Genomic DNA, 25,606 nt, shown 5'->3' on the forward strand with positions numbered 1-25,606 from the left:
GAACAGGAGCAGGAATAACTTCTTCAACATAGATATCACACCATGAGTTAACATTGGATTTTGCCTCGAGATCGTCTTTTTCCTTAGGCTACATGATTTAAAGGAAAGCCAAACACAGTGTTTGAGCTGTTCCCTGCCTACGAAGGCTTTTCCCCCCAACTTCTGGGGGGAAACGTTTTAATCGTCGAGTGGGGGGCTATATTTACGGGTCAGGGTTAGGGTTAGTCAGGCTCTCTCTCTCCTGCACAAGCCCCCGGCTGCATCAGATCTGGGGGATGTAAGATAAGGTTTTTAACTTAATCTTACGTGTTCATTGCAGTGGAGGTTTGGACCACGACCCCCCCATAGCATCACTAAGTAACCCACTTCATTATGTTTCCTTGAGACTAATGAATTCCTTTAGAGTTTTGTTTTATTTTAAGGGGGGGGGGGGGGGGGGGGGGAAGGACTGTTGTTAAAACCCCTAAATTGCTTCCTTAAATAAATCCCCTAATTAACGAGGATTAAACCCGGCACGGCGATGACTGTACTGCCGCCATGTGGCCTGTGGTCGACCACGGACGCTACGCGCGGCGACCGCCACGCTAACAGACTGACGAGGGGCTCGCCGCGCACCTGCATCCCCGTCTCGTACTGGTCGAAGTCTGCCGGGAACTCAATGGCCTCCTGTTGAAAGACAAAGGAAGGACATGTGGTGAACAGCCACGAGCCCGCCACCCACCATCCCCCCCCCCCCCCATCCCCCCCCCCCACCACCACCCCCCCCCCCACCCCCCACCACCACCACCACCGCCACAGTCTCCCAGAAGGGCACGGTGGAGCCAGGAGACTGACCGTGCGAAGCTGGCCAATCACGGAGATCCGCTCGGAGCCAGTGGTCATGGGTCGGTAGGACATCTCGAACAGGATGATCCCCAGGCTGAACAGGTCCACTTTCTGGAGGACGGAGCGGACAGGGGGGGACACCGGAGCGCGGTTAGTCTTGCGGAGGGTTAATGAGGCGGAATGCATGAGCGCTTTGGGAGGGGATTAGGAGTCATGATGGAGCATGTGGGACGGGGCTCTCCAGCTCTCCATATCGGTGCCGGGCCTCGGGAAAACCTCCCCTGTGTTGTGAGTCATGCATGTACGCTGGTCCCCTGGTGGTCCAGGGGTGAGGAGTCACTAGGAGGGATTCCTCATCAGGGAACGTTGACGTCCTGAAGCTCCCATCTGGGATTGATTAAATGTCCGTCTGATCTGTTAACATAAGAAACACGACCTTCTATAATAACTGACGCGGTACCTGGTTGTAGGTGGCCTTGGCGTTCCCCTGGACCTCTGGGCTGACGTAGAGGGCTGTCCCCACCATGCCGGTCATGTTGCCTGGCAGGGCAAAGACGGAACAAAAGCATTGCAGCTGGTGAGTAAACAGAGCAGAGCCCTGCCAGGACAGGGTGCGAACGCAGAGCGGATAAAGGAGCGGGCGTAGTCCCGTTGGTTACCTGAAGGATCCGACTTAGGCATCACCGCAGGGCCAGTCTCCTCCAGCTCCAGTTTACCTGCAGCCTGGGGAGCAGTAACCAGGAGATGGATATTAGCACCCCCTAGTGGTGTAAGTAAGACTGGACAATTCAATATTATCGTTTTGAATTCAGATCAAGGTATAATATTTGTATATTCATACATTATAATTATGTTTATCGCGTACGTTCTGTAGGGTTGTGAGGTCTGTGTAATTCAGTTATTCAGCCATCTTAATCAACAGATAATAAGTTGACAAATTGGATCATTATATCCATGGTTCTCCAAGTAAGAGGATCATAAGTTAGGGCTTGTGAGTGTACACAACGATTATGAGCCAACGCTCAGTTATATGGATGAAATTGAAAAACCTGATTGATTGTATGTTTTAATTCAAATATAATTAACACAGATATGTATATATATATATATATATATATATATATATATATATATATATATATATATATATATATATATTTATTCTACTTCATTTAAGAATGCTCGATTCTGATTGGCTGGGAGGGGTGCATCAATCCGGCATATTGCCCGCTGATTTGTCGGTTCTACTTGCTGCTGACTGAGCACAGTAGATCAATACGCCGCTTGTATCGTTTTCTATCACATATATTTCAAACATGAGGTCCGTTGTAAAAATAAACCAAGGAGTGCATGTTTGATCGATCGTCATTAAAGCTGACTTGATACGAATGTAACAACTACGTTGTTAAACTAGTGATCAGTTGCAACCTTGTGTGGTTGCTATAGAAACGCGTTACCTACAGCTGAGCTAACGTTATTCACCGTAGTTCTAATGGGAACTACTTTTCGAGGGAGATGAACTTAAACAGAGCATACATTTAATAAGCATGCAATACGAATGAGAAAAGGGCTAATTATTAAAGTATTTGAATTGTTTTATTATGTTGGCCGGCGCGAAGTAGAATAAACGGAATAATCACCTCAAGGCAGGGCAATAAACAGTTTGATATGCCCGGCTCGCGGAAGGTTACCGCCCTCGACTTCGTCTCGGGCGGTAAGCCATCCACGAGCCGGGCATATCAAACTGTTTATTGCCCGGCCTCTCGGTGATTATTCCTTACATATGTAGTGTATATTAATAGCAGGCAGCCTATCCATCCTACCACATTAGCTCTGTGGTCAGTGGCCAGGCCAAAGTCTCCTATCTTCACATGGTCCTGGGAATCCAGGAAAATGTTGACTGGCTTCAGGTCTCTGTGGATCATACCCTGGTGGAGAGGAGGGGGTGGAGGATAGGGTGGAGAGGAGGGGGTGGAGAGGAGAGGAGCGTAGGAGAGGAGAAAGAGAGAGGAGGTTGAGCGCGTGTCGGCTCATTAGCATCTAAAGTGTGAAAACGGCCACGGCCACGGCCAGATGGCCTAGTGTGAGTGCACCCTGAAAGCAGGCATGGAGAGGAGTAGTGAGAAAGTAGTGAAATGTGTGTTAATGACAAAACCACCTTAAACCACCTAAAAGATCTAAGACAAAGGATAGAATCATGATAACCAACAGGTTCAAACTGTACATTATGCATTAAAAAGTCACGCTAATCCTGTGACAAACCTACACTGTTTTAAGTATGCTAAATTCAAACAGATTATCACACGTTTTAATCAGATAACTGAACCCGGGGCTTCGGTGAAAGCGAGCCTCTCGTTCCGGTGTACGTTGACTAAAGCCATTCCTAAGGGGGATCCCTCCCCAGGCCCAGAATTAACCCTGAAGGCCTCCTTGACCTCCCATCTGTGTTATGTGGTGTGAAACTGTCAAAGCATATCCCATGTAAGATGAAAGCAAGATCGTGTCATTTCGCTGGCGGAGCATGAGAGGGGAAGGAACCCGAAGCAGACCTCGACTTAACCCGCGCGTGCGTTCTCCCGCCGCACGCGCTCTCTCCTGATCGCACGTGACACCGTAAGCCAGGCGCTAGCTATTCCCCCGTCTCTTAATTCATTGCGCTCCGCGTCGCGTCCGCCACGCAAGGGCTGAGTGGAAACAGAGGCGCTCGCTTCGACTTCACACACTTCTGGCGGCGTGTTACCGTGTTTCAACCCCATCTGTCTGACACTCAAAAGGGGGCTGGACTGACACACAGAGACACACGCAGACCTGCTCGTGGATGTACGCCAGGCCGTCCAGGATTTCCCTGAAGAGCCTCCACAGTCGGCTGCTGTCCTCGTGCAACCCCTGGTCGATGGTGTCCCTCAACGTGCTCTTCTCGCAGTACTCCATCTGTGGGGTGGTGGTGTTGTTGTTGTTATTTCATCAGGCCAACGAGACCCTCTAGTGGTGAGTGGGTGGTACCGCAGCCCGACAGGGTGTGCCCTTACTTGTATGTACAGGTAATGTACGATGAGGGTAGATCGCTCCGAGTCTGTGCTCTCTGTCGTGTCGACGGCTTGCCTTTTGCTTGGTTCGACCTGCATTCCAAAAAAAAATTCTGTTGATAAAATGGTTAAATAAAAGCGAGAGAAATAGCAAGTATATGTCAGCGCGTTTTCACCATTGACAGGTCTTCAGCGCTCTCATCGCCGTTGTCGAAGATGATGTCGCTCGAGTCCGAGGCCGACGGCCTGCATCCACAGAGGAACAACCAATAATCAGCCATCGCTCGGGATCCAAAACGCCAAAGAACCAACGGAGCAACACTCACATAAACGACGCCCCGAACACGTCTTCTTCGTCGTCGTCGTCATCATCGTCGTCCTCCTCGCTGGAGTGGCGACCGCTGCACTTGGCGCTGGACGACCTCTCGATGGACGTGGACCACTCCACCGAGCTGGCCAGCGCGGGGGGCGGGGCGTTCTTCTCCACGCCGTCGTCGAGGCCCAGGGTGTTGAGGCCGAGCGAGAGGCCCCTGGCCGCCGGCGCCGGGCCGGGGGCCGCCGCCCGCTTGTCGGCGGGGCTGCGGGGCTCGGAGCTGTCGGAGCAGTCTAACCTGGAGGCGGCGGGCGGCGTCTCGTGGCGCTCGATCCAGGCGTTGTAGTAGCGCACGATGTTCTCGTGGTTGAGGCGCGACAGCAGCGTCACCTCGCCCTTGATGCGGCGGAACTGCTTGCTGACCGGGTTGACCTGGATGCGCTTCACGGCGTAGTAGCAGCCGTCTAGCTTGTTCTTGACCTGGTGGGGGAAGGGAACACAGCGGTTAGTTCATGGGGAAGGGGCCGGATAGTGTAGAGCAGTGGTTCTCAAAAGAGGGTACGCGTGCCCCTAGGGGTACTGCAGGGGTACTGCACGGGGTGATCGGAAAATTTGTGACTGTGTCAATTCTTTTTCCACCTTGAGCAAGTTTTAATTCTGAAAGCTAGACGGCTGGAAATCAAGAAAGTGGTTGAAACACCAAAATGTCATCAGTTTCAGGAAGAATATATTCTATTAGGATTCACCTCCGCATGCTTTGAGCCTCCCCTGGCCTTGTGCTTCTTTTGTGCGGAGAAATGTGTCAACCGCTAGCAGACCCATGTTTCACCCTTTTAATAATCATGCTAACACTTCCAAATAAAACACACACAAATGTACTGATTGTAAGTCGCTTTGGATAAAATCGTCTGTTGAATGCCCTAAATGTAAATGTAACCTTGTGTACCTTGATGACCGCCCCGAAGGCTCCCTTCCCCAGCAGCTGGAGCTCTTCAAACTCGTGGAAGTAGCGGGAGAACTGGGGCTGCAGCACGGCGCTGAAGGGGGCGCCGAGGATGTGGCTGTGGGGCAGCACCGAGGACGGGAAGTCCTCCGCCTCCACTGGGGACGGACCACAACAACACCGCTCAGACGGGGACAGACCACAACAACACCGCTCAGGAGGGGACAGACCACAACAACACGGCTCAGAAGGGGACAGACCACAACAACACCGCTCAGAAGGGGACAGACCACAACAACACCGCTCAGACGGGTGAGCTATACAAAGGTTAGAGGACACTTTGGATGAAGGGAGTCAGCTGAATGTAAACAAATGTTAAACAAATGTTAAATGATTACGATGTATCACAAATATCGGATTCATGATAAAATTCACCATCACGTTAACATAGCCAAAAGTGCTTAAATTAATTTATAAACGCTTAAAACTTCCTCAATGAATAATTCCCGGGTCTTTCCTGTGTGTGTCTGTGCGGACCCTGCCGTACCTTCGGGGCTGGAGTCCCGGGCTTGGGGGATTGGTTTCGGTGGTGGGGGGTTGAGGAAGGAGTGTTCAAGGAGCTGCTTGGTGTTCCAGCGGTCCACGTCGTTCACACACACACACCTGGCGTCAGAACAGCACAACGTTGATACATCGTCTCAGACACACACACACACACACGCATAGACACACGAATGAGCACGCGCACACACACACACATCGCCGATTATGAAGCTGTTGTCAGTATGGTTTCGAAGCGCCCCAATCTACATCGTATTATTCCTATTTAAAAGAGCCGATTGCCATCTTGGCTGGATGAATAATATGGGGGAGGATTATCAACATAGGCATGTGAAACAAAAAGCAAACAAGCTTTACATCAGACCAAATACTAAATGTAGGCGTGACCCACTTTCTAATCCTGTTTAGAATGAGGAAGCGCCCTTCAAAACACACAAAGCGCCACATCAAACACAATAGGCCAAGTCACGTGTCGGAGGTGCGATAAAGACAAAGAGGCTGACTTGATGACTCGCTCAGACCCACCTCTTGAGGAAGTCGTGGAAGTCGTCGGGCAGGCCTGCGGGCACCGCCACCGGGTACTCCTTCACCTCCTTCCCCTGGCTCAGCGCCAGCAGCATCAGCCCCAGGCTCCACACGTCGCCCTTCTTGCCCGTGCGGGCGGGCAGAGCCGTCTCCTCGCAGAAGCGCACGCGGGCCTGCTCGAACACCTCCTCCTTCAGCACGTCGCCCAGCCTCTTGGACAGGCTGTAGTCCGTGAGCCGCACGCCGCCCCGGGGGTCCAGCAGCACGCTGGAGGCCCCCAGCTGCTTGTGGACCACCGAGTTGGCGTGCAGGTAGTCCAGGACGGCCAGCAGCTGCGCGGCGTGCTGCCGCAGCCGGTCCAGGGCCACGGGGGTCTGGCTGAGCAGGCTCTGGTTGAGGGAGGTGGCGCCGGCCACGTGCTCCACCAGCAGGTCCACCACCAGGCAGTCGTCCCGCTCGCTGGAGCTCAGTGCCTGGTAGCGCACCAGGTGGGGGTGCTCCAGCCGCAGCAGGGAGCTGAGCTCGCTCTCCGCGCCGTGGATCTATCGGGGAGGGGGGACAACGTGTGTGAATAAAACAGACGCACAGGCATGCAGACACGTACTGTAGACACACTAACTAACACACACACACACACACAAACACACACACACACACACACACCATTTTGAGAGGTAAATATCATCTGACTTCTCTGAATATAAAAAGTTAGGCACCGTTATTGTAAGACGGAACTATTATGCATGCACTAATAAACAATCATTTAAAAAAATGTGTTTGGATTTCAAACAGCTGCTCTGCAGCATTTTGTCTCGTTTTTTGAGAAAAACTGGCACTGGTGGGACTCGCCTGCTTTTTACAGTATTCGATTTTGCTCTTCTCCTGCTCGGTGAAGAACTTCCCCATCTTCTTGTTCCACTGCAGTGCCCACTCATAGACCACCACAAACTCCCCTGAATGGGCCTCCAGCCCGCAGTAGACGCTGCGTCCCAGGCGCTCACTCTCGCCTGTAGGGACACATTCCGACTTCACGCATGAATACACAGAATGGCTGGCGGACTAACAGGGGTCAAACTCCAAACCACCTGTCCGAATCACACAGCAGGGCCCAACTGAGTCGTTCTTACCCAGGCACTTCCCTCGATGGACCAGCAGTTCCCCCGCTGATCCTTTGTTGAAGAGGAGTGGATTGGGCAGGGGAGGGCTGTCTTCGTTGAATGTCTCTCGTCTGGTAAAGCGAGGCGAGGTTAGAAGCGTATCTAGTCGTTGAGCACTAAACACTTTTAGAAGGGAGGTTGAGACCATCACAGCATGCAATCAAAATTGGAGAAACTAAAAGAGGATGAAACAAGTTCATAAAATAACTAATATTAAAAAAATGAATAACTTCATTGGTTATTAAGTTACTAGGTTTATATAGATATTGCATAGTAGTTGTAGCTCAGACCTAATGCGTACCACGTGACACAGCATGGACCCATCCTAATGTTTATCCTCGTCTGGTTGGGGGGGGGGGGGGTACCTGTGGCGGGTGTTGGAGGTGGTCCGGCGCCGGGTGCCTCTCTTAGGGTCCGGGGGTTCAGGGGTTGGTCCGGTGAAGCTGGGTGAGCTCCGGCCCCCCAGGGGGTCTGACGCAGGGGGCTGCTCCATACTCTCAAGACGCTCCTGAGGGGAAAAAACGCCACATTTATCCAACTTATTAACTACTTATCTCCGCAGTATGTCGGCCCGAAGATAGGGTTGTATCTTGACTCCCAGCGCAAAGGTTCTGGGATCGGTAACCCTAATGACAGCAGCCTGGAGCAAGAGTAGAAGTGTGTTGTCTATTCTTGTTGTGTTTCAGTGCAGTGCCGCTGTTCTACTTCAGTACAGCCCCACTTACTTACATCAAATGACTGCGGATAGGGCAGAAACAGTGGTTTTGCAGGCGAACAGAAGAGATCTTTGTGGAATATTCATTCATTCATTCATTCACATAAACACAGCAACAACAGGAGAGTCTGGCTGTTCATGCAACAAATGTGTGTTCAACACATCAATGTAAACATTTAAGTTAAGAACAGTGAGCCATTGTTCATGAATATGGGAGTTTTTAACAAACCAGTTTGGCCATTTCCTTCCTTCTCTTCTCTTCCCGTTTCTCGTCCTCCCTTCTCTGGATTTCAGCCATGATCTCCTTCTCCTAGAAAACCCCACAGACGCCATGCAGGTTAGTCTATAGACAAGGTCCCCCCCAAAAGATATTCCACAGAAAACCATCTAGGATCTGCTTCAGTTGGTGGTTAGGGCGCGGCGGCTGACCGTCTCCTCTTCCTGCTTGCGGCGTTGGTCCAGCCTCCGTTTCTCCTCCAGGTCCAGCTTCTCCTGATGCCGTCGCTGGTTCTTCAGCATCTCTTCATGGAAGGAGCTCGGAGGGGGCTTGTTGTACTTGCTCAGGAAACCCTGGACATGGTCGGCCAGCTCATAGATCATCACCTGTGGGAGAGGACGGTCGGTTAAAGGATCTGTGTGTGTGTGTGTGTGTGTGTGTGTGTGTGTGTGTGTGTGTGTGTGTGTGTGTGTGTGTGTGTGTGTGTGTGTATGTGTGTGTGTGTGTGTGTGTGTGTGTGTGGCTACCTCTCCATGCCGCACCGACACAAGCTTGGTAAGCTCATTGAGAAGACACTGGAGGTTTTCATTGGAGAGGCCTTTGGCATTTTTCAGCTCCAACTGGGGAGGCCTGTCGGATATATTACCCACAGTCGGTTACATACGTATAGCTATCCCATTCTGCTCTCTGGACAGCTGCCGCCATCGTTCATACTCACACTCACACTAGCAGATGGCTTGTGGGTGTGGCACAGGTGGTGTATTGAACATGGCATGTACTTACGCATCGGGGTACGTGGCTGGGCATTTGACCTGCAAGTCTACGGCCACGTAGGATTCCTGTCCGGTGTTGAGGCCATTGGGTCGGAGGCTGAGGTACACCTCTGGGGGCCTTTTGATCTGAAGTACATGCAAACAACCGTAATGCATGAGGGATTTGGCATATGGTGGCCACAACAACTCTCAAATCGACTACACACTGTGTGCATTAGCTTCATGTTTGTATATGAAATACCTTCCATTTATCGTTATTTCGTAAATCCTTAAAATCATCCCCAAAGATAGACGAAAGGGCCTCTAGTTCGTTTTCCTGATGAACTAAATAGTCATCTCGTTCTTCTGTGAAAGTATGCGGACTATTCATGCTTCTGACCAAACTACATCCCACCAATGCTCACACATTCACATCCCGGAAGAAAGAGCTATCCGCTCGATGAAAGCGTTTGAAAAGTAAAAAACAAACGCTTTCCGATAATATAAATTGCACACAAGTGATCGATCTGTAAGGTTAGATACAGGCTGCACGGAGTAGACACGACCAAAACAACGCAGCAACTCTGGCGCGTTCCACGTCGTCCCGTCGCAGGAGAAACGTCACTGCAATGTGATTTTTTTGTAATCCGCCACTAGGTGGCCCTGTTTCACACTTACTCAAACCCAGAAATAATTTGGCAGAGTTTCTTGCAGTAATGGAGCGACTTGATGATGATCGTTTTGACAGATTTCTGATACGGGTGGCTCGAGGGTGTGTATGATTGGTGGATGGGTAATTGAGAGTGGCCTTGGGACAAATTTAATTGATGTGCATTGAGGAGTAAGCGATTGCACAAATTCAAAACAAATCTCCATTATGTTTCTTAAATAAAATATATAGCATATCTCTATATCTTACAGAGCAAAGATATTAACTTTGCGTGCATGCCATATTGCCAAAAATCAAATCTGTAAATACAGAGCATGCAATGCCTTCACTTAGCCCCTTGGCTCTCTCCCTATAATCACCTTTCAAAACATACTAACACACATCTGCTAGCTTGAACCCCCCCCCCCCACGTTCAGGACGTTCAGGGAGAGACACTGTGATGGCAGGTCCAGCCCCCTTCATCCAGCCGCTATCTGTGGAGATAGAGAGGAAACACTATTAATAGGAGGCTTCAGTATTTGGGGGTACAACTTCACATTCCCCCCTGAGACGAGATGCCACCAAGATACCCCTTACTCACTACCCCTGGGCCGCTGTGGTCTCACCCAATTGACTCGGAAAGGCGCCACATTTTTGAAACAGTATACCCCTGTTCGGATCACTCAGATTTCGAGTATGGGCAGTTCGCCTTACCAGATGTGTGGACTGGAGTGTTGTCACGACATACCAACGGCTCATTGAATGATGCCTCTACAACGAGGCTGCACAGAGGACAGTATTACCTCATAAGGTCCAGTGTACACCAAGGGGAGATAAAGTGCAGATATTGGGCGGGACAAATATGGAACTCATATCACACACTGGCCCCGCGGAGCGGCCTCAGTGAGCTGCACATTAATGACAGGGGCGCTCACAATGACCTTACAAGGAGACGGCTGGGCCAATCAGGACGAGGCAGTGAGAGCCGCGAGCCACTGAGACAGTGAGATCAGAGACAGACCCCAAGTGGCATTACCGTCAGCTGTTGCTTGTGTTAGGTGGGCTCAGTGCACGCACACACATATGCTCACACACTGTTCGCACACGCTCACACACATGATCACAATCATACACGCTCACAGACATACACAAACATACGCACACACACACTTTTGTGCTTGCACACACAGACACACACACACAAACACACACAAATACTGACAGACACACACACACAGGCCCACACACACACACACACACACACACACACACACACACACACACACACACACACACACACACACACAAACACAGACCCAGACACACATAAAGAGAGAGACTCGCACACACACACACACACACACACACACACACACACACACACACACACACACACACACATGCACGCACGCACACACAGTGACACTCACACTGTTCCGTCTTCTGAGTATGTGGATGGTTTATCCACCTCCTTAACCAGACATCTCATGTCATGTTGCTTCTGGGGATTTAGTAGTTGATCCTGGGGTGTCTAATCTGATAGGTGGGTGGATGACATCGGATAGTATTGTAGGGGTATGCAGCAGAATATGATACTGAGATCACAGATTGTGTTTGTAAGCCAAGGGAGGCTTAATGGGTTCACGCCTCATGTCAACTTCATTGAATGACATCATAATTTCTTAGGTTTTCACCTGTATTCATGATAACTGCTGTATAATTACATTAAATAGTTATTCGGTCATGCTTTGAGGTATATATGTTTCCCTGAACACAATATATTTAGAAATCTTTAAGCTTGAAGGCTTAAGGAAGAGAGCATTATTGCTTGACCAAGTAAAACATGCCAAAAATACATCTAACATGAATTTTAAATGTATTTCTTATTCTATTAGCTATATAATAATTATCAATAACATCTTAGAATAGAATAAGGAGGCATTAGCTCATGTTGCTCAAATTCCTTTTTTACTAGTTCATGACACTCGTTAAGGTTTACTGGCTTGTTGATCTGTATGTTTTTTACTGGCAGCTCTTTTTGGACTTGTGTGATGAACTCTAAGCCCCGCCCCCTGGGCCCCAGACCCAGCCACAGACGTATTTAAGGCCTGCTCAAATCCTGGGCCTTTGTCCCAGTGGAAGCATCCGTCTATCCGTGCAACTAGGTGAGTACGTCCAGGACTTGATGGAGCTTCTAACTCTGCTTTAACTCAGCTTCCCTCCTTCAATTTATTTTTCATTTCCTCTTTTCATTCCTTTCATACCTCTTTTTGGAAACATTGATATTCTGCTAGGCCTTTGGGATACAGTATGTTTTATGCAGAAGGATGTTTACTTGTGTTTGAGGTTCATGTAAATGATGGGCAGCATTTTTATGATATGCAATTTTTATGGTCATTTTATAATGTCAATAATGTGTCTTGAATTGGTAGATCAACAAATAGAGGCAAATTATGAAGCACGATTTATGAGGTTGATTGCAAATCTGGGTGTAGCGCAATGAAGACAAAATGTTGCCTACGTTTAGGAAGAAATGTGTGTCATTACTGAACAATTAAATGTTGTTCACTGTGAGTTGCAATTTATACTAAATATTGCTATTACCGCTTTATTACTATTCATGCCTGAATTAAAAAGGGCATGCAGATACTTTCTTGCAGAGAAATCCACTTTCTAGTAAGAAATAAATAGATCAAACATCCATATGCCCTTAAATATACTTTACTGGGTGATCAGTGAACATATAAGTCACTTGACCGCATCAACTGGCCTATTTCTTTTGTAATAAGTAGCAAACATTGAGCAAGAAATGTAATATACACAACATTGGTTGTTTTTTGTACTTTTTAAATAATTTAAGAAAGATGATTCCTACGTATAATGTATGCTAAAATATACTTTTACTAAGCTGCTTCAGTAGTTAACATATCTGTGCTTTTATTGCACTAACCAGAATCAGAACCAGAACTAAAATCTTGTATTCAGAAACATTGAGACAAAATTGAAATACCTACTAAGATACAAACACCAGCTATTTCCTACACCTAACACCCATCTGCCTTCAGTGCATCCACAGAAAAAAAGCGAGTGTGGATTGAGTGAATTAAAACCAGGAGACACTGCAACCAAAGCTGGTTGAGGTCTAATGAATGAAACTATTTGGAGGCATGCAGTAAAACAGAAGCGTCCCCATTTACTGACAGCTACCCGACCAGCCTGGCTTTGAGACAAGCTCCCCCCAAACCTGAAATAGCTGCAGATAGAGACACCCTTCTTGTTTCCCCTCTCCACCAACATCACCACCTAGGTACATGGGAGGGGGGGGGGGGCTAGGGCTCAGAATAGTCCCACCCCCCAGGTCCTTCTGTTATGCCCCTTTTTGGTGCTGCCTCAGCAGCTCTGGAGTGTCCCAGGAACAATCCTCATCCTCCAGGCTTTTGAGATACAGTATCAGTGTTTGTACAACCAGGCGGGGACGGAAATAGTAGCCAAAGGCATGTCTAATTAGCGCTCTATAGATAGAGCCTGGGCAAGTGGTTTGTCTTAGTGGTTTCTGCTGAATATGCGTGATGATGGCAACACTTGAGCGGGGATGTCTGACAACTCTCTAAAAACACAGTGGATGCTGATGGAGATGGGGACAACTTTATTGTCCATCAACAATCACCCTGATTGTTCAATCATCATCCATCTTCGATGGATCTTTAAAACAGGAACAGACATAGTTGTTGTTTCATCACATTGTATGACCGAGTCGTGTATAATATGTTGTGTCACCTGTAAGTCAGTTCAGTACAATCCCACTCAACACAGGGCTGAGAGCTCAGCGGGGGGCCAGCCCTGATGGGCCTTTGAGCTCCTTCCCTCAATCCTAGGGTAGGGAGTTTAGACAGCTGTTCTTAACACCTCCGTCCCCTCCCTCTTCGTCTCTCCTCCTGTCTGTCCTCCTGTAGACCACCCCAGCAAAGCCAAATCATGTGCGACGACGACGAGACCACCGCCCTTGTGTGCGACAACGGCTCCGGCTTGGTCAAGGCTGGGTTTGCCGGAGATGACGCCCCCCGTGCTGTCTTCCCCTCCATCGTCGGAAGACCCCGTCATCAGGTGGGACTACAAACCCTTGAGAAATTCAATAAAAGGGGGTTGGCCGAGACCAGGTGCAACCGGAAGGTTGCTGGTTTGAAGCCTGGCTCTTCCTAGCGTTGAGTGGCGAGTTTTCCCTGAGCAAGACACCTAACCCTATCTGCTCCCGACAAGCTTAGTTGACACTGTCGTCGGTGTATGAATCATTGTAAGTTAAATGCACTAAATGTAAATGTAATAATGGCAATGGTGCCAGAGCTTCAAATCCCTACAAGCCCCCTCCCATGCCCCCCAATGTACCATCATTGTTATTATTATTTAGTTATTCAGTAGACTATACAATCAAGCTAAGGAGCAGAGATAAATAGAGATGGAAGGAACTCTATTGGCTAATCCAATATGTCCTCTCACCTGCGCTTTTGTGTGGACGGTTCCCAGGGTGTGATGGTGGGTATGGGTCAGAAGGACTCGTACGTGGGTGACGAGGCCCAGAGCAAGAGGGGTATCCTGACCCTGAAGTACCCCATTGAACACGGCATCATCACCAACTGGGACGACATGGAGAAGGTGTGTGTGTGTGTGTGTGTGTGTGTGTGTGTGTGTGTGTGTGTGTGTGTGTGTGTGTGTGTGTGTGTGTGTGTGTATATGTGTGTTGACCGTGGCTTCCTGTCTGAATACGATCATACAAGAATCGTGTCTTAGCGTAACCCAACCAATTCTTGTGACTTCATTCTGGACGGAGGTCATGTGACACACCGCTGAGTGTAGCACTGACATCGGATATTTGTATTGGTCACAGATCTGGCACCACACATTCTACAACGAGCTGCGTGTGGCACCCGAGGAGCACCCCACCCTGCTCACCGAGGCTCCCCTGAACCCCAAGGCCAATAGGGAGAAGATGACCCAGGTACTTTCAACGCCAACACCTCCCCAATTGCACAGCCTCAAATCATCCAAGTTTGCATCTGTGTCTGTTGTGTGGTGCGCGCAAAAGAGTCTGGATAACCTTCATCTATTAAAAGCCACATTCACTAACATTCTGTGTCTCACATCCTGTTTCTTTCCTGCAGATCATGTTTGAGACCTTCAACGTTCCCGCCATGTATGTGGCCATCCAGGCTGTGCTGTCCCTGTACGCCTCTGGCCGTACCACCGGTGCGTACCCTCCCATCTCCCTTTGGCTCTAAAGCCCTCTTCAGAGCCAAAGGGCCATCGTTTAGCCTCTCTTTACGTGGGATGTGTTAAGATCAGCAGAGAGATTCTTCTCGACATGCACTGCATGGCATCGTGTGACACTGAAGTCATCCGTCTTCTGGGTGGAATCGCCCTGTCACTGCCAATGATGGGTGCTAAGCCCTGGCTGGCAGTGCTAAGGGTGCGAGGCCCAGATGTCAGCAGCATTGTATGTATTTATGACATGACGCGTTTGAAGGGAGATTACTCGCCTTTTGACAGCTGGTCCTCACACTAGTCTCAGGCACGCGTGGTTAATTATGGCTCCTTGTGCCTGTTTGTGTCTGTCGGTCTGTGTCTGTGTGTGTGCGTGTGTGTGATTGTGTGCGTGTGTGTGTGTGTGTCCGTTATAGGTATTGTGCTTGACTCTGGGGATGGTGTCACCCACAACGTCCCCATCTACGAGGGTTATGCCCTGCCCCACGCCATCATGCGTCTGGACCTGGCCGGTCGTGACCTGACCGACTACCTGATGAAGATCCTGACGGAGCGCGGCTACTCCTTCGTCACCACTGGTGTGTTCAGCAGTGCTCTTCTGTGTCCGGCTCACGTCTGAGTGGCCGCAACACAAACTTTCCATGATCCTCTCCATAGTCATGTTAACGTGGGATTGTTTTACGTGTTTTTGCCAGCCGAGCGTGAGATCGTGCGAGACATCAAGGAGAAGCTGTGCTACGTGGCGCTGGACTTTGAGAACGAAATGGCGACCGCCGCCTCCTCCTCCTCGCTGGAGAAGAGCTACGAGCTGCCCGACGGACAGGTCATCACCATCGGCAATGAGCGTTTCCGCTGCCCTGAGACCCTCTTCCAGCCTTCCTTCATCGGTGAGTCACCTGGATTACTTTAACCTGGCCTGGCGGTTACATTCTCTTTTCTTTCCCTCTGCAGTTTTAATATCTTTATCATGAAGGTTCATTTTGTGTGTCAATCCCATTCCAGGTATGGAGTCCGCTGGCATCCATGAGACGGCCTACAACAGCATCATGAAGTGTGACATCGACATCCGCAAGGACCTGTACGCCAACAACGTGCTGTCCGGTGGCACCACCATGTACCCCGGTATCGCTGACCGCATGCAGAAGGAGATCACAGCCCTGGCCCCGTCCACCATGAAGATCAAGGTGAGGGGACAACCAAAGTCATCCTCATTTCGTCTACTTGAGCCTTGCCTGAAGAACATAGGGCATGTACTGTATATAGTGACCTAACCACCTTACAATAACACACAATTCTTTATTTGTTTTTCCTCCAACTTGTGTAGATCATCGCTCCCCCGGAGAGAAAATACTCGGTCTGGATCGGAGGCTCCATCCTGGCCTCCCTGTCCACCTTCCAGCAGATGTGGATCAGCAAGCAGGAGTATGATGAGGCAGGACCGTCCATTGTCCACAGGAAGTGCTTCTAAATGCACACAACACCATCCATGCATACAAGCACTTGTATGTCTTTGTCAACTGTATATATGTGCTGTTGTAATAAAAATAAATCATTGTGACAGCAGGCTTGAATCTTTCCATGACTTGTTGACTTGTTTGATGTGCAGGAAAGATGTCTGACACAAGTTGAAAGATATGAAAGATTATTGCATAATCTGGTGTGAATCCCGGCAATGTTAATGGCTTTAAAAGTGGAAGAAACTAAACTTTTACGCGATATTGGGATCAAGCCAATACTTCCTTACCATTTCTACCGTTGGTGTTAAGGACTTAAAATACGTCTGTAAAAAAAGTTTCAACCATGAATTCCAATATCCTACTTTGCATTCAACACAAGCTCCATCTATATTTGAACAGATGTAGTTGATTTAGTTGTGTTGGATAATTGTATACAGGAGGAAAAGCAAACACCACCAGCATAAGAGCAGATCTATAAGTATATGTTTTCCCCTACTACTACCTTGAGACCTTCCCGGGCAGCACTCTACTGAATATACAGGAACATTTGGTTACGCCCCATGGGGGATTCAAATGAAGCGTGCTCTGCAGTAGGAGTCCCGCCTTAGAGGGATGAATGCTTGCATTGACAGGCCTCTCTACATCCAGGAATGGCAATGGGGGAGAGGGTTGGAATGGACGCCCATTTGGTAGGACGGTTGCATTCTAGAACAGCCACTTTTTTCAAACCTGCTTGCGGGTATTCTGTGTTAAGATGCTCTCTTTGCTTCTCCAGACACAGTGTTCTCCATACCTCTGAAGACAAGTAGGCCTATGTGTGTTAACACAATTTGGGGATGAGCCAGCCTGTTTAAAACAAGATAGACGTTTTTTTGGCCAACATTACAATATAAACCGAAAATGCATGTAAAGGTCAGCATAGAAACATGAATCAAATGGTATGTCTATAAGGATCTCAGTCATATTCATGCTTATTCAATTTAGAAAACCAATGACCTAATAAAATAAAAATAATTAGTGTAGGGTATTCTAGAACAGTTGTTACATTAACGTATTCCGAATATGATTTAATGTTTTTTTGCTGCAGTGTTGATCCCCTCCAAGGAAAATATAATTATCAGAAAAAGTGGGAAGGTTTCAACCACTGTTTCGCCCATGGAAATTGGGCTGTGTACTTAGCTCTCATTGGCCCAAAAGTGAAAGCTCCGCCCGAATCGGCAATGCGTTGAAACCTCTCTGTCCAATCACAGCGGGGAGTGTAGGGAGCGCTGCCATTTGAATGATCTGCGGAAGTTGCCCCGTTGAAAAGAAGTGCCACGGAGCTTTCGTCGAAGCTAATGTAGTTAGCTAGCTAACGCTTTAATTCAAGATATATGATGGATTACAGACGATCGCGTTGTATTTCTTTGTAACAATGTATTTGGTTGTTTCAGAGTACATGCTAACCGAGAACAAAGGCTCCGTTTTCGAGGTTAATCTCGTAAAATAGCTGCGGTTTATACACAGTCAACGGAATGCACGTTGGAAGACCCTTCGGTAGTTTTAGTTCATATTGCGTCTAGTTTTGGTCGGGTCTGCTGTTTTTACAGCACCTGATATGACGCATTTATAAACTGCGTTTGCTTTAAAACACAAGAAGTCTAACTCGCACCGGATTGGAAGGTGTATTGGTTGATTGTACCCGATTAACAAGGTTGAACGCATAGGGACACCTTGTCTTAAGCTACAAATACAGTTGAAGGTTCTTGGAGCACACATGAAGGAGATGGAGAGAAACGTGATGCGTCTGGTGGCTGTGGAGCAACTGCGAGCTGCCTGTGGAATAAAGATAAAGAATTGGAATAAAAACAAACAGGGCAGCAAGGCAGTAACTACTCAATCGGTAAGTAGGACCAATATCAAACAATATACTTTTATATTTTCACTAAACAAATAATTCCCAGAAAAATGTAAATCTGCCTATGGCATGATAAGTCACTTAAATCAAACTACAAATTCGAGCACATTCAACGCATCGACCTGACAGATGTCTTCATTGTTATTGTCTAATCTCATTTGCATATAGTTGAAACCATGCACCCCTCCCCTTCAGAAAACCATTTGTGTAACGTATGCCTGTTAATAAGTGTACATTGTTTGGCAGTTTAAACATAATGGTAGAACTTTTACCAAACAATGGAGCGCCCACGTATGATCCCCCAAGGGCCATATTTCCTTGACATTTGAATGAAACTGACTGCAGAGACGCTGGACAAGAAACTACTCCGTAGAAACCCATAGGTTATAAAATAAGTTAAAACGTCTCCATTACCATTCGCGCAATACTGACTCAACCCTTTGAGAAATCCTTGCTGAACAGTCACAAGATTTAGCTGGTAACAAAGCATGGGTTGTACTTAAAACGATTGAACTTCCCTCCTTCATTTCCCAAGTTTGTTTTCAATTATTTTCCATTGGCTCTTAAAATATCTTGGATTAAGGGCTGTGCTACCCTGTTCCTGCTCATACCTTGTACTTAATCGTTTTGCCAGGGGTTGGTCACATGCTTGACCTGGAATTCTAGAATTCACCATGTGTTACCTGATGAGTTAATACCACATGGCTGATGCTGAGCACTGGACGGTTTGCACTGTGCCAACGGTTTTCTCATTTACAGCCGACTATCATGGAGTTCATCTTTGTTTTTTTCCACTTGCAGGCCAAGGTTTTTGGGATGTCGCTGGAGAGCCTTCCATATTATAATATGGAACATGGCAGTGTGCCAAGGCAAGTGGGAGCCAATCAGTTCAAAGTTCATGCAATTTCCCAATCGTGCATTTTGAAGTTTGTCTTTTTAATCTGACACACATTGTTTGTTTTCCCCTTCCCACAGGTTTCTAGTGGATGCCTGCATGCAGCTGACGGCCCACATAGACACAGAGGGCTTGTTCAGAAAGTCGGGCTCCGTTGTTCGCCTGAAGGCACTCAGGGTGAGTGATGACCTGGGTTGACCCCGCCATTGAGAGGTCGACCTTGACCCCGGGACCCCCAAGTCTGACACGACTGGGCACTGGGCAGCATGTGAATCAGGCGGGTTGGCCAATCCCCGGCTCCTCCTAGCTGAGTGTGGGAGGTGTCCCTAAGCAAGAAGCCTCACCCTTACTGCTCCCGGAGGGCTGGCTGTTGCCTTGCATGGTTGACACCGCCGTCAGTGTGGGAATGGGCGCATGAATGGGTGAATGTCCGGCAATATTGTAAAGCGCTTTGAGTGGCCACTGGTTGGAAAAGCGCTATAAAATTGCAGTCCGTTTACCATTTACGACGGCGCTGGGTTTTCTTTCCCCCTGGTTCAGGCCAAGCTGGATGCGGGCGAGGACTGCCTATCCGGCGCCCTGCCCTGCGACATTGCCGGCCTGGTGAAGCAGTTCTTCAGAGAGCTGCCCGAGCCCATCCTGCCAACGGAGCTGAACGAGGCCCTGCTCAAAGCCCAGCAGCTCCCCACAGAGGAGGACAGGACGTCGGCCGTGCTGCTGCTGTCTTGCGTTCTGTCGGAGAAGAACCTCAGCGTCCTGCGTCACTTTTTTGACTTCGTCCACAACGTTTCCCTGAGGTATCTTCGACTTGCAATCTTCTAATCATCAGTTTGAATGTCTACGACTTTCCTTTTCTCCTTTCTTTTTTTTGGGGTTTAATCAACCGGCTGGGTCCCCTTTTCGCTACCCTTTCTTTCTCCAGGAGTGCAGAGAACAAGATGGACAGCAGCAACCTGTCTGTGATCCTGGCACCCAACCTCCTCCATTCTGGGGACGGGAGCGAGAAGATGAACGCCAACACGGAGAAACGCCTCAGGCTGCAGGCGGCAGTCATCCGCTGCTTCATAGACAATTCCAAAGATTTCGGTAAGACCGCATTGCTGACCCGTTCACCTCAATCACCTCACAGATCCACCTGACTGACTGGATTCCTCAACGTGCACGCCATTTGGCCACTAATATTTTTGGCCTGTGCACGCTCTGGAGATGTAGAGTGTTGCTCAGGGTGCTCGTATTCATAAATGGTGGTTGTCCCGAAGTCTGGCATGAACATTTGGAAAACGACTTGTAGAAGATATCTTTTATATCCATAACACTCCTGATGTTCCGATTTTTCTTCCTATTTTGAAGATGATGGAGATGGCAACAGTGTGTCTCTTGCATGCCAACCATAGTTTTTGCTAGCCATTTGTTGGGCCAACATGGCTGAAAGAATTGGAATTTACGGGAACCATATGTAATAGGCGTGCCATGTGTGTGTTAAAGCCCACAGTCATTGGGTTAGTTAGATTCTATCCACCACATAGGGTAAATAGTATATAAAAGGGGCACTTGCCCCTGGCCCCTGTACGTGTCCCTGCCTATCGCAACAAAGAGGGCAGTGGTAGTCTATGCAACAGTAGGCCATGCTCCAACATACTCTGACCCTTCACCAGCAGATGGCGGTCAAGATTATATTCTTGTGAATTTCTAGTCGAGCAATGGCCTGTAAATTTACGCCTAAGGGAACCCTGATGCCAAAACATATGATCTAATATGAATGTATGATTGCATGATTATATTGCGGTATATTTATCTACTTGCTGTACAGGTATGTTGCCACCGTTCCTCATGGAGAAGGTTCCCGCCATGATGGGCTGTGACGGAGGTTCCCAATCTCCGTCCCACGAGGAGCAGGAGAACGCGGGTTCCAGAAGGCGTAGACGTAGCCTAGGAGGTACGACTATATGATCCAGCCTCAGGTTTTAACCAGTGATGAATGCCATACCTATTGCTTGAAGTGGCTCCGATCGGTACTCTGTAAGTAGTTTGGTTTGTCTCACGTTTCAGATATGGTCAATGGTGCTCTGAATAAGATAAAAACTAATAGAACGCCTACAAAAACCTTGCAGACAGACAGTTTTGGTAGGTATCGCGGTTAACCCGCGTGCGTCAAAGCCGTCAAACGATGTAGCATCTTGCAGAATGATCGCAAAAATGTCTGTAGCCATCATGCTTGCTCATTAAAATATAATCTCTCTCTGTCATTCAAACAGTAATTCCATTTTTTTGTATTTCCGCTGATTACATGTGCTTCCTTCCATTGGGCTGAATGCACACTTGCTGTGATGGTAATCCACTCGGAATGAGTTATGCCTGTCTGGACTGACTTTGCCTGCTTGTCTGTCAATTGCACTAATCTTCTCCCATCGGCTCCATTCAAATAGTTTGGCTTTCTGACAGAATGAAAGTAGTTCTGCGAGCTTGTGATTATAAACTGGTACTTTTGTGATTTCTGCCAGTCTTTTCCTCCGCTACTCCTGTGATCGCAACACCGTCGAAGCGCAAACTTCCCATGGAATCCGGTCAGAGTTTCGGATTCTCAAACAAGAAACGTAGATCCATCAAAAAGACCGGTTTAGACTTTCTTCCAAACGCTCTGTTCAGTGGAGCCTCCACGCCTGGATCAGGTATTGCTTTGCCTTTTTTAATTTTTAACTAATAAATCATTCGATTAATTTACTAATTTACAATGACTTTCATAATGTTGATCATGCATCTTTTAAAAAACAATCCTGTCATTATTTCGCAGCATACAGTGCATCAGGAGTTTTGGATAAGTCCTCCTCGAAGCATGCCATGTCCCCAGCAGCACGATCCAGTGTTCGCTCAGCTGCCCGAAGGAAGAGCAGACGACTGAGCAGCAGGCACGTCGTCCAGAGGTACAGGCTCCTGAACAAACACCGGCACCGCGTACATGTGTGTCTGTATAGGCCCATCCACATGGAATACGATATTAATCGCCTTTTTTTTTCAAATTCATATTGTTGTTCCAGAGTTGAATCAGGAAAGGCTGGGTGCTTTTCCCCCAAAGTCAGTAAGAAGGAAGAGCCTCGCAAGTCTATCCGCTCGCGCTTCAGCCTGGGAAAGAGCAGCAAAGATGCTGTAAGTGTGGGCGCCCGAAAGACCTGACAATCAAACCATCATGTCCTCTAAACCTGGATAATCAAAATAACATGCTCTTAATGAATCGCCCTGTGGCATTTTTTTGGTCTTAAAATGAATTGCATTTGTATTCTAATTAGCATAACATGATGCACGCTAGGAGATGTTATGGGGTACAGTATTGCACAGTTGCACTTTTATTGTCTTGCTGTGTCAGCTTGGGTACTTTATATTATAGGTGTATAACAAAGTCTTAACGATAAGCATGGTTTGAGGTTTAATAGGAGCTATGAACATTTTATGACATAAAAGGTCCTAGATAAACTGATGATGCAATATACGATGCATACAATTGAAGACACTAAGTTCTATCATTATATTAAACCACTGTAAAACTTAAACCACTAAAAAATATATTAAATATGTTTTGAGAGAGAATTATTCTAATGAAAAGGAACCTGAATCAGGTTTATTTAATAAGCTGTTCAGAAATATATTCATACTATATCAGGGAAATGTATTATACTTTATATGTATAGTTTGGACTTAATAAAAATGCTAAAAAACAAACTTCGAAGTGATTTTAATTGTCCTCTGAAGTACTAACCAAAAATCATAACTTAACCTTTTAAACACTACATTTAACATCGGTCAGGGACGTTTAACAACATAATACTCACTGCTCTCTTAGTTATATTGTTGCTATACAATATTAGCTTGACTTCCCCAAGAGCCAAGTAGATCTCATCTCTCATTTCTCATTCTCATTGGACAAAGGGATCTGTATCCATTGGCTGGCGACTTGCCACTCAGGAGAGCACCAGCAGTTTTTGCCCCACCAGAGACGCAGAGTTCACCCCCGCTGCTAAAAAGGAGTCAAAGAGTAAGTGTTTATTCCTGAAATTCACATAAATCCAAAGAACTAGACTTTTAAATGCAGCATTAAAAAAAAAACAGTATTGATCACTGCCACTATCTCATCCAATTCCTGTAGGCTCCAAGTTCATCAGCAAATCTGAGGACAACCTGCTATCCCCTCACCGCGACTCGGCCCCCCAGCAGACCTCATGGTGCCCCGAGACCCCGGACGGCCCCCGGGCCTTCGGTGGCAGGTCGTTCACGGACACCCCGTTGAACCGTGGCCTGAAGAGCAACTACTTCTCAGAGCCGGCCATCGTGGCCTGCAAGCCTCCCGCAGGGCCGAGCCTACCCATGAGGCTGTGTTGTGCCTCGAGCGCAGAGAGCCTGGAGAGCAACTACGGTTCCCTCGCGCACGCCCAGGTGGCTCCCATCCCGACCCAACCATCTGAGGGTTTCAAAGTCCCTGCCGACGGCACCCCCAGAGAAGACGAGCAGACGCAGCCTTCAGCCAGCCTCCTGATGCCCCCCCCGGAGACCCCAACTCTCAGGGTACTTTCTACAGACCTCGAGCGTTCCGGCCGTACGACGCCAAAGAGAAAGCTGGCCGATGACCAAAACATCACCTTCAGCCAGATGGAACTGGCCGCACTGTCTCCTTTGCATATTGACAGTGCGCTGTTCGAGTCTGGCCTGTATTTTAACCGAGGGGTTAAGACCCCCGATGGTTCCCTGTGTGGTGCTGCGGCCGGCTCTTTAAGCTGCAACAACGGCTCCATGGGGGGCGAGGAGGCCGATGAGGGAGTTCAACACATCAACTGCAGCCAACTGATCGATGCCCTGGACATCCAGAGCCCCGCTCACTTCAAACTGGGCGTCTCCGCCGGCTTACAGTCCACCCCGTGTAGAATGAACCTGGACTTTCACGGCGACTTTAATAAAACCTCAGAGGAGGACAAAGGCGACGGTGCCACGATCGAAAAGACAGAGGCCCTAAACCAGCTACCAGTGTTGGGAGATCTATCTCCTGAATCTCAGAGGCCTCGAGTGGCGGACCACATCCAGCACTTCAACACGCTCACGTTGTACTCTCCCAGGGGCGCCAAGGCCAAAGGGGGCCGGACGCCCCTGAAGTTCCAGCGCACGCCCGTGCGGCAGTCGGTCCGCAGGATCAACTCCCTCCTGGGCGACAGCCGGAGAGCCAAGCTGGGCCTGCGGCTCTCCACCAGCCAGAGCGGTCCGGCTGGGAAGTCGGTAAGCCTGGAGAGCGTCCTCCCCTCAGCGTCCCAGCTTCAACCGTACCAGGGAGAAGAACCAGCCGCGCCGCCCGCGGGCAAAGTAGGCGGCGCAAAGATACCGCCCCCGGTGCCGCCGAGGAAGCCCAGCAGCACGTTGGCTCGGAAGCACAGGGTTTGTGCTCTGGGTGACGTGACGAACCAGGTGCCGTCGAGGACAGCGAGGGACTCTTCAGACCCTGTCGGTAAGACGGGCGTGTCGGAGGGCAGGAAGACCCGTCTGCAGCATGTAGCTGATAAGGATGTGCAGCATTACAGGGGTTCACCTAGAAACCCGCTCAGTGAGGTCCGACTGCTGTCTGCTACCAAGCCCATCGATTTGTAGAAAGTCTTCTGTGCCAATTTTTCGGTTCACTGTCCAGGTTTTGTAAAGAGGTGCTTTTAAAACCGTTTCTGGGAGTTTAATTTATTTTGACCTGGATTCTCTGATTGTCTTAATTTGTTGTGCTTTTGCTTCATGCGATGCTTCTAAGCAGTTGCCTTAATGTAGTTTTGCTCTAGTTTTCCATCTAAAGGAAGCTTGGACATTTCAACACATTTAATTTAGTTCTGCTTCAATAAGCAAGTGACAAGGTACAATTGGTAAGAACATTCATCTTTAGATTAAGTTTTTAATTTAAAATTGTTTTAAATCAACTTTACTTGTGGTTTCAAAAAAAAGATTGAGGGAAAAAATTATGTTGTTTTTTTTGCAGTAATTGTACTGGATTTCCACTACATCAAATGTCAAAGCAGTGTATTTTGGTAACGAATTTTGCTATACAGTATTAATCTGGGTATTGTGTCATGTACATTTACACCCTTTTGAATATGCTGTTTGGAATGGCTCAACCAATTAAAATCTTATATTGATTGACATTATATCTTATTTTATTTGCAGAAATACGACTGGCTAGATGGGCTACAAGCCACACGGGGGCGTCCTAAAAGCGCTTTTAAACTGACATGCTAAATTGTCATGTCCCTGACAATGGCAACGCTAATGACGACTCCATGAATAGCCCTAATAAGCCTATCAACGGTAGCCAACGTTTATGTGAAATTATTCCATGTATTTATAATTATCAGTCTTCAATTGTGTAGACTTACGTTTGGAAGGTTAGATCTGCGTTAGTAGTCAT

The 25,606-nt window shown here is 48.0% G+C and overlaps 3 protein-coding genes across 7 annotated transcripts in view; 2 read left to right on the plus strand and 1 right to left on the minus strand.

Moving 5' to 3' along the window:
* Window positions 1–9,648, minus strand: part of eif2ak4 (eukaryotic translation initiation factor 2 alpha kinase 4) — a 28,462-nt gene extending 18,814 nt beyond the window's left edge. For all 4 annotated transcript variants that reach the window (XR_003976837.1, XM_030357199.1, XM_030357198.1 and 1 more), the window contains exons 1-20: window positions 9,297–9,648; window positions 9,066–9,181; window positions 8,810–8,912; window positions 8,495–8,668; window positions 8,295–8,375; window positions 7,716–7,858; window positions 7,321–7,421; window positions 7,043–7,200; window positions 6,194–6,735; window positions 5,655–5,770; window positions 5,111–5,265; window positions 4,178–4,644; window positions 4,028–4,097; window positions 3,855–3,944; window positions 3,634–3,756; window positions 2,649–2,753; window positions 1,485–1,548; window positions 1,286–1,365; window positions 835–936; window positions 616–666 (exon numbers count right to left, since the gene is read on the minus strand). Coding sequence is in view for 3 of the 4 variants with exons in the window: in XM_030357199.1 (XP_030213059.1) it covers window positions 616–666; window positions 835–936; window positions 1,286–1,365; window positions 1,485–1,548; window positions 2,649–2,753; window positions 3,634–3,756; window positions 3,855–3,944; window positions 4,028–4,097; window positions 4,178–4,644; window positions 5,111–5,265; window positions 5,655–5,770; window positions 6,194–6,735; window positions 7,043–7,200; window positions 7,321–7,421; window positions 7,716–7,858; window positions 8,295–8,375; window positions 8,495–8,668; window positions 8,810–8,912; window positions 9,066–9,181; window positions 9,297–9,425 (2,970 nt within the window). In the remaining variant the exon portion in view is untranslated. The remainder of the gene's footprint in view (window positions 1–615; window positions 667–834; window positions 937–1,285; window positions 1,366–1,484; window positions 1,549–2,648; window positions 2,754–3,633; window positions 3,757–3,854; window positions 3,945–4,027; window positions 4,098–4,177; window positions 4,645–5,110; window positions 5,266–5,654; window positions 5,771–6,193; window positions 6,736–7,042; window positions 7,201–7,320; window positions 7,422–7,715; window positions 7,859–8,294; window positions 8,376–8,494; window positions 8,669–8,809; window positions 8,913–9,065; window positions 9,182–9,296) is intronic.
* Window positions 9,649–11,748: 2,100 nt separating this feature from the next.
* On the plus strand, window positions 11,749–16,516 carry actc1b (actin alpha cardiac muscle 1b). Its single transcript, XM_030357201.1, has 9 exons — window positions 11,749–11,848; window positions 13,637–13,787; window positions 14,205–14,333; window positions 14,566–14,676; window positions 14,840–14,924; window positions 15,356–15,517; window positions 15,635–15,826; window positions 15,942–16,123; window positions 16,264–16,516. Exons 2-9 carry the CDS (start codon window positions 13,659–13,661, stop codon window positions 16,405–16,407), a joined length of 1,134 nt encoding a protein of 377 aa, XP_030213061.1. The 5' UTR covers window positions 11,749–11,848; window positions 13,637–13,658; the 3' UTR covers window positions 16,408–16,516.
* A 1,159-nt stretch (window positions 16,517–17,675) lies between these two features.
* arhgap11a (Rho GTPase activating protein 11A) lies at window positions 17,676–25,346 on the plus strand. Of its 2 annotated transcripts, XM_030357202.1 has the most exons (12): window positions 17,676–18,278; window positions 19,095–19,162; window positions 19,269–19,365; window positions 19,729–19,985; window positions 20,111–20,274; window positions 20,999–21,124; window positions 21,238–21,312; window positions 21,690–21,857; window positions 21,980–22,109; window positions 22,224–22,332; window positions 23,110–23,215; window positions 23,327–25,346. In XM_030357202.1, the coding sequence occupies exons 1-12, from the start codon at window positions 18,153–18,155 to the stop codon at window positions 24,808–24,810; spliced, it is 2,910 nt and encodes a 969-aa protein (XP_030213062.1). In that variant the 5' UTR covers window positions 17,676–18,152; the 3' UTR covers window positions 24,811–25,346. The 2 variants fall into 2 exon arrangements, with proteins under 2 accessions (XP_030213062.1, XP_030213063.1); XM_030357203.1 differs by lacking the exon at window positions 21,238–21,312.
* Window positions 25,347–25,606: the final 260 nt, after the last annotated feature.

The sequence above is a fragment of the Gadus morhua genome, chromosome 5 (assembly GCF_902167405.1).
Source record: "Gadus morhua chromosome 5, gadMor3.0, whole genome shotgun sequence".
NCBI classification, from domain to species: domain Eukaryota; kingdom Metazoa; phylum Chordata; class Actinopteri; order Gadiformes; family Gadidae; genus Gadus; species Gadus morhua.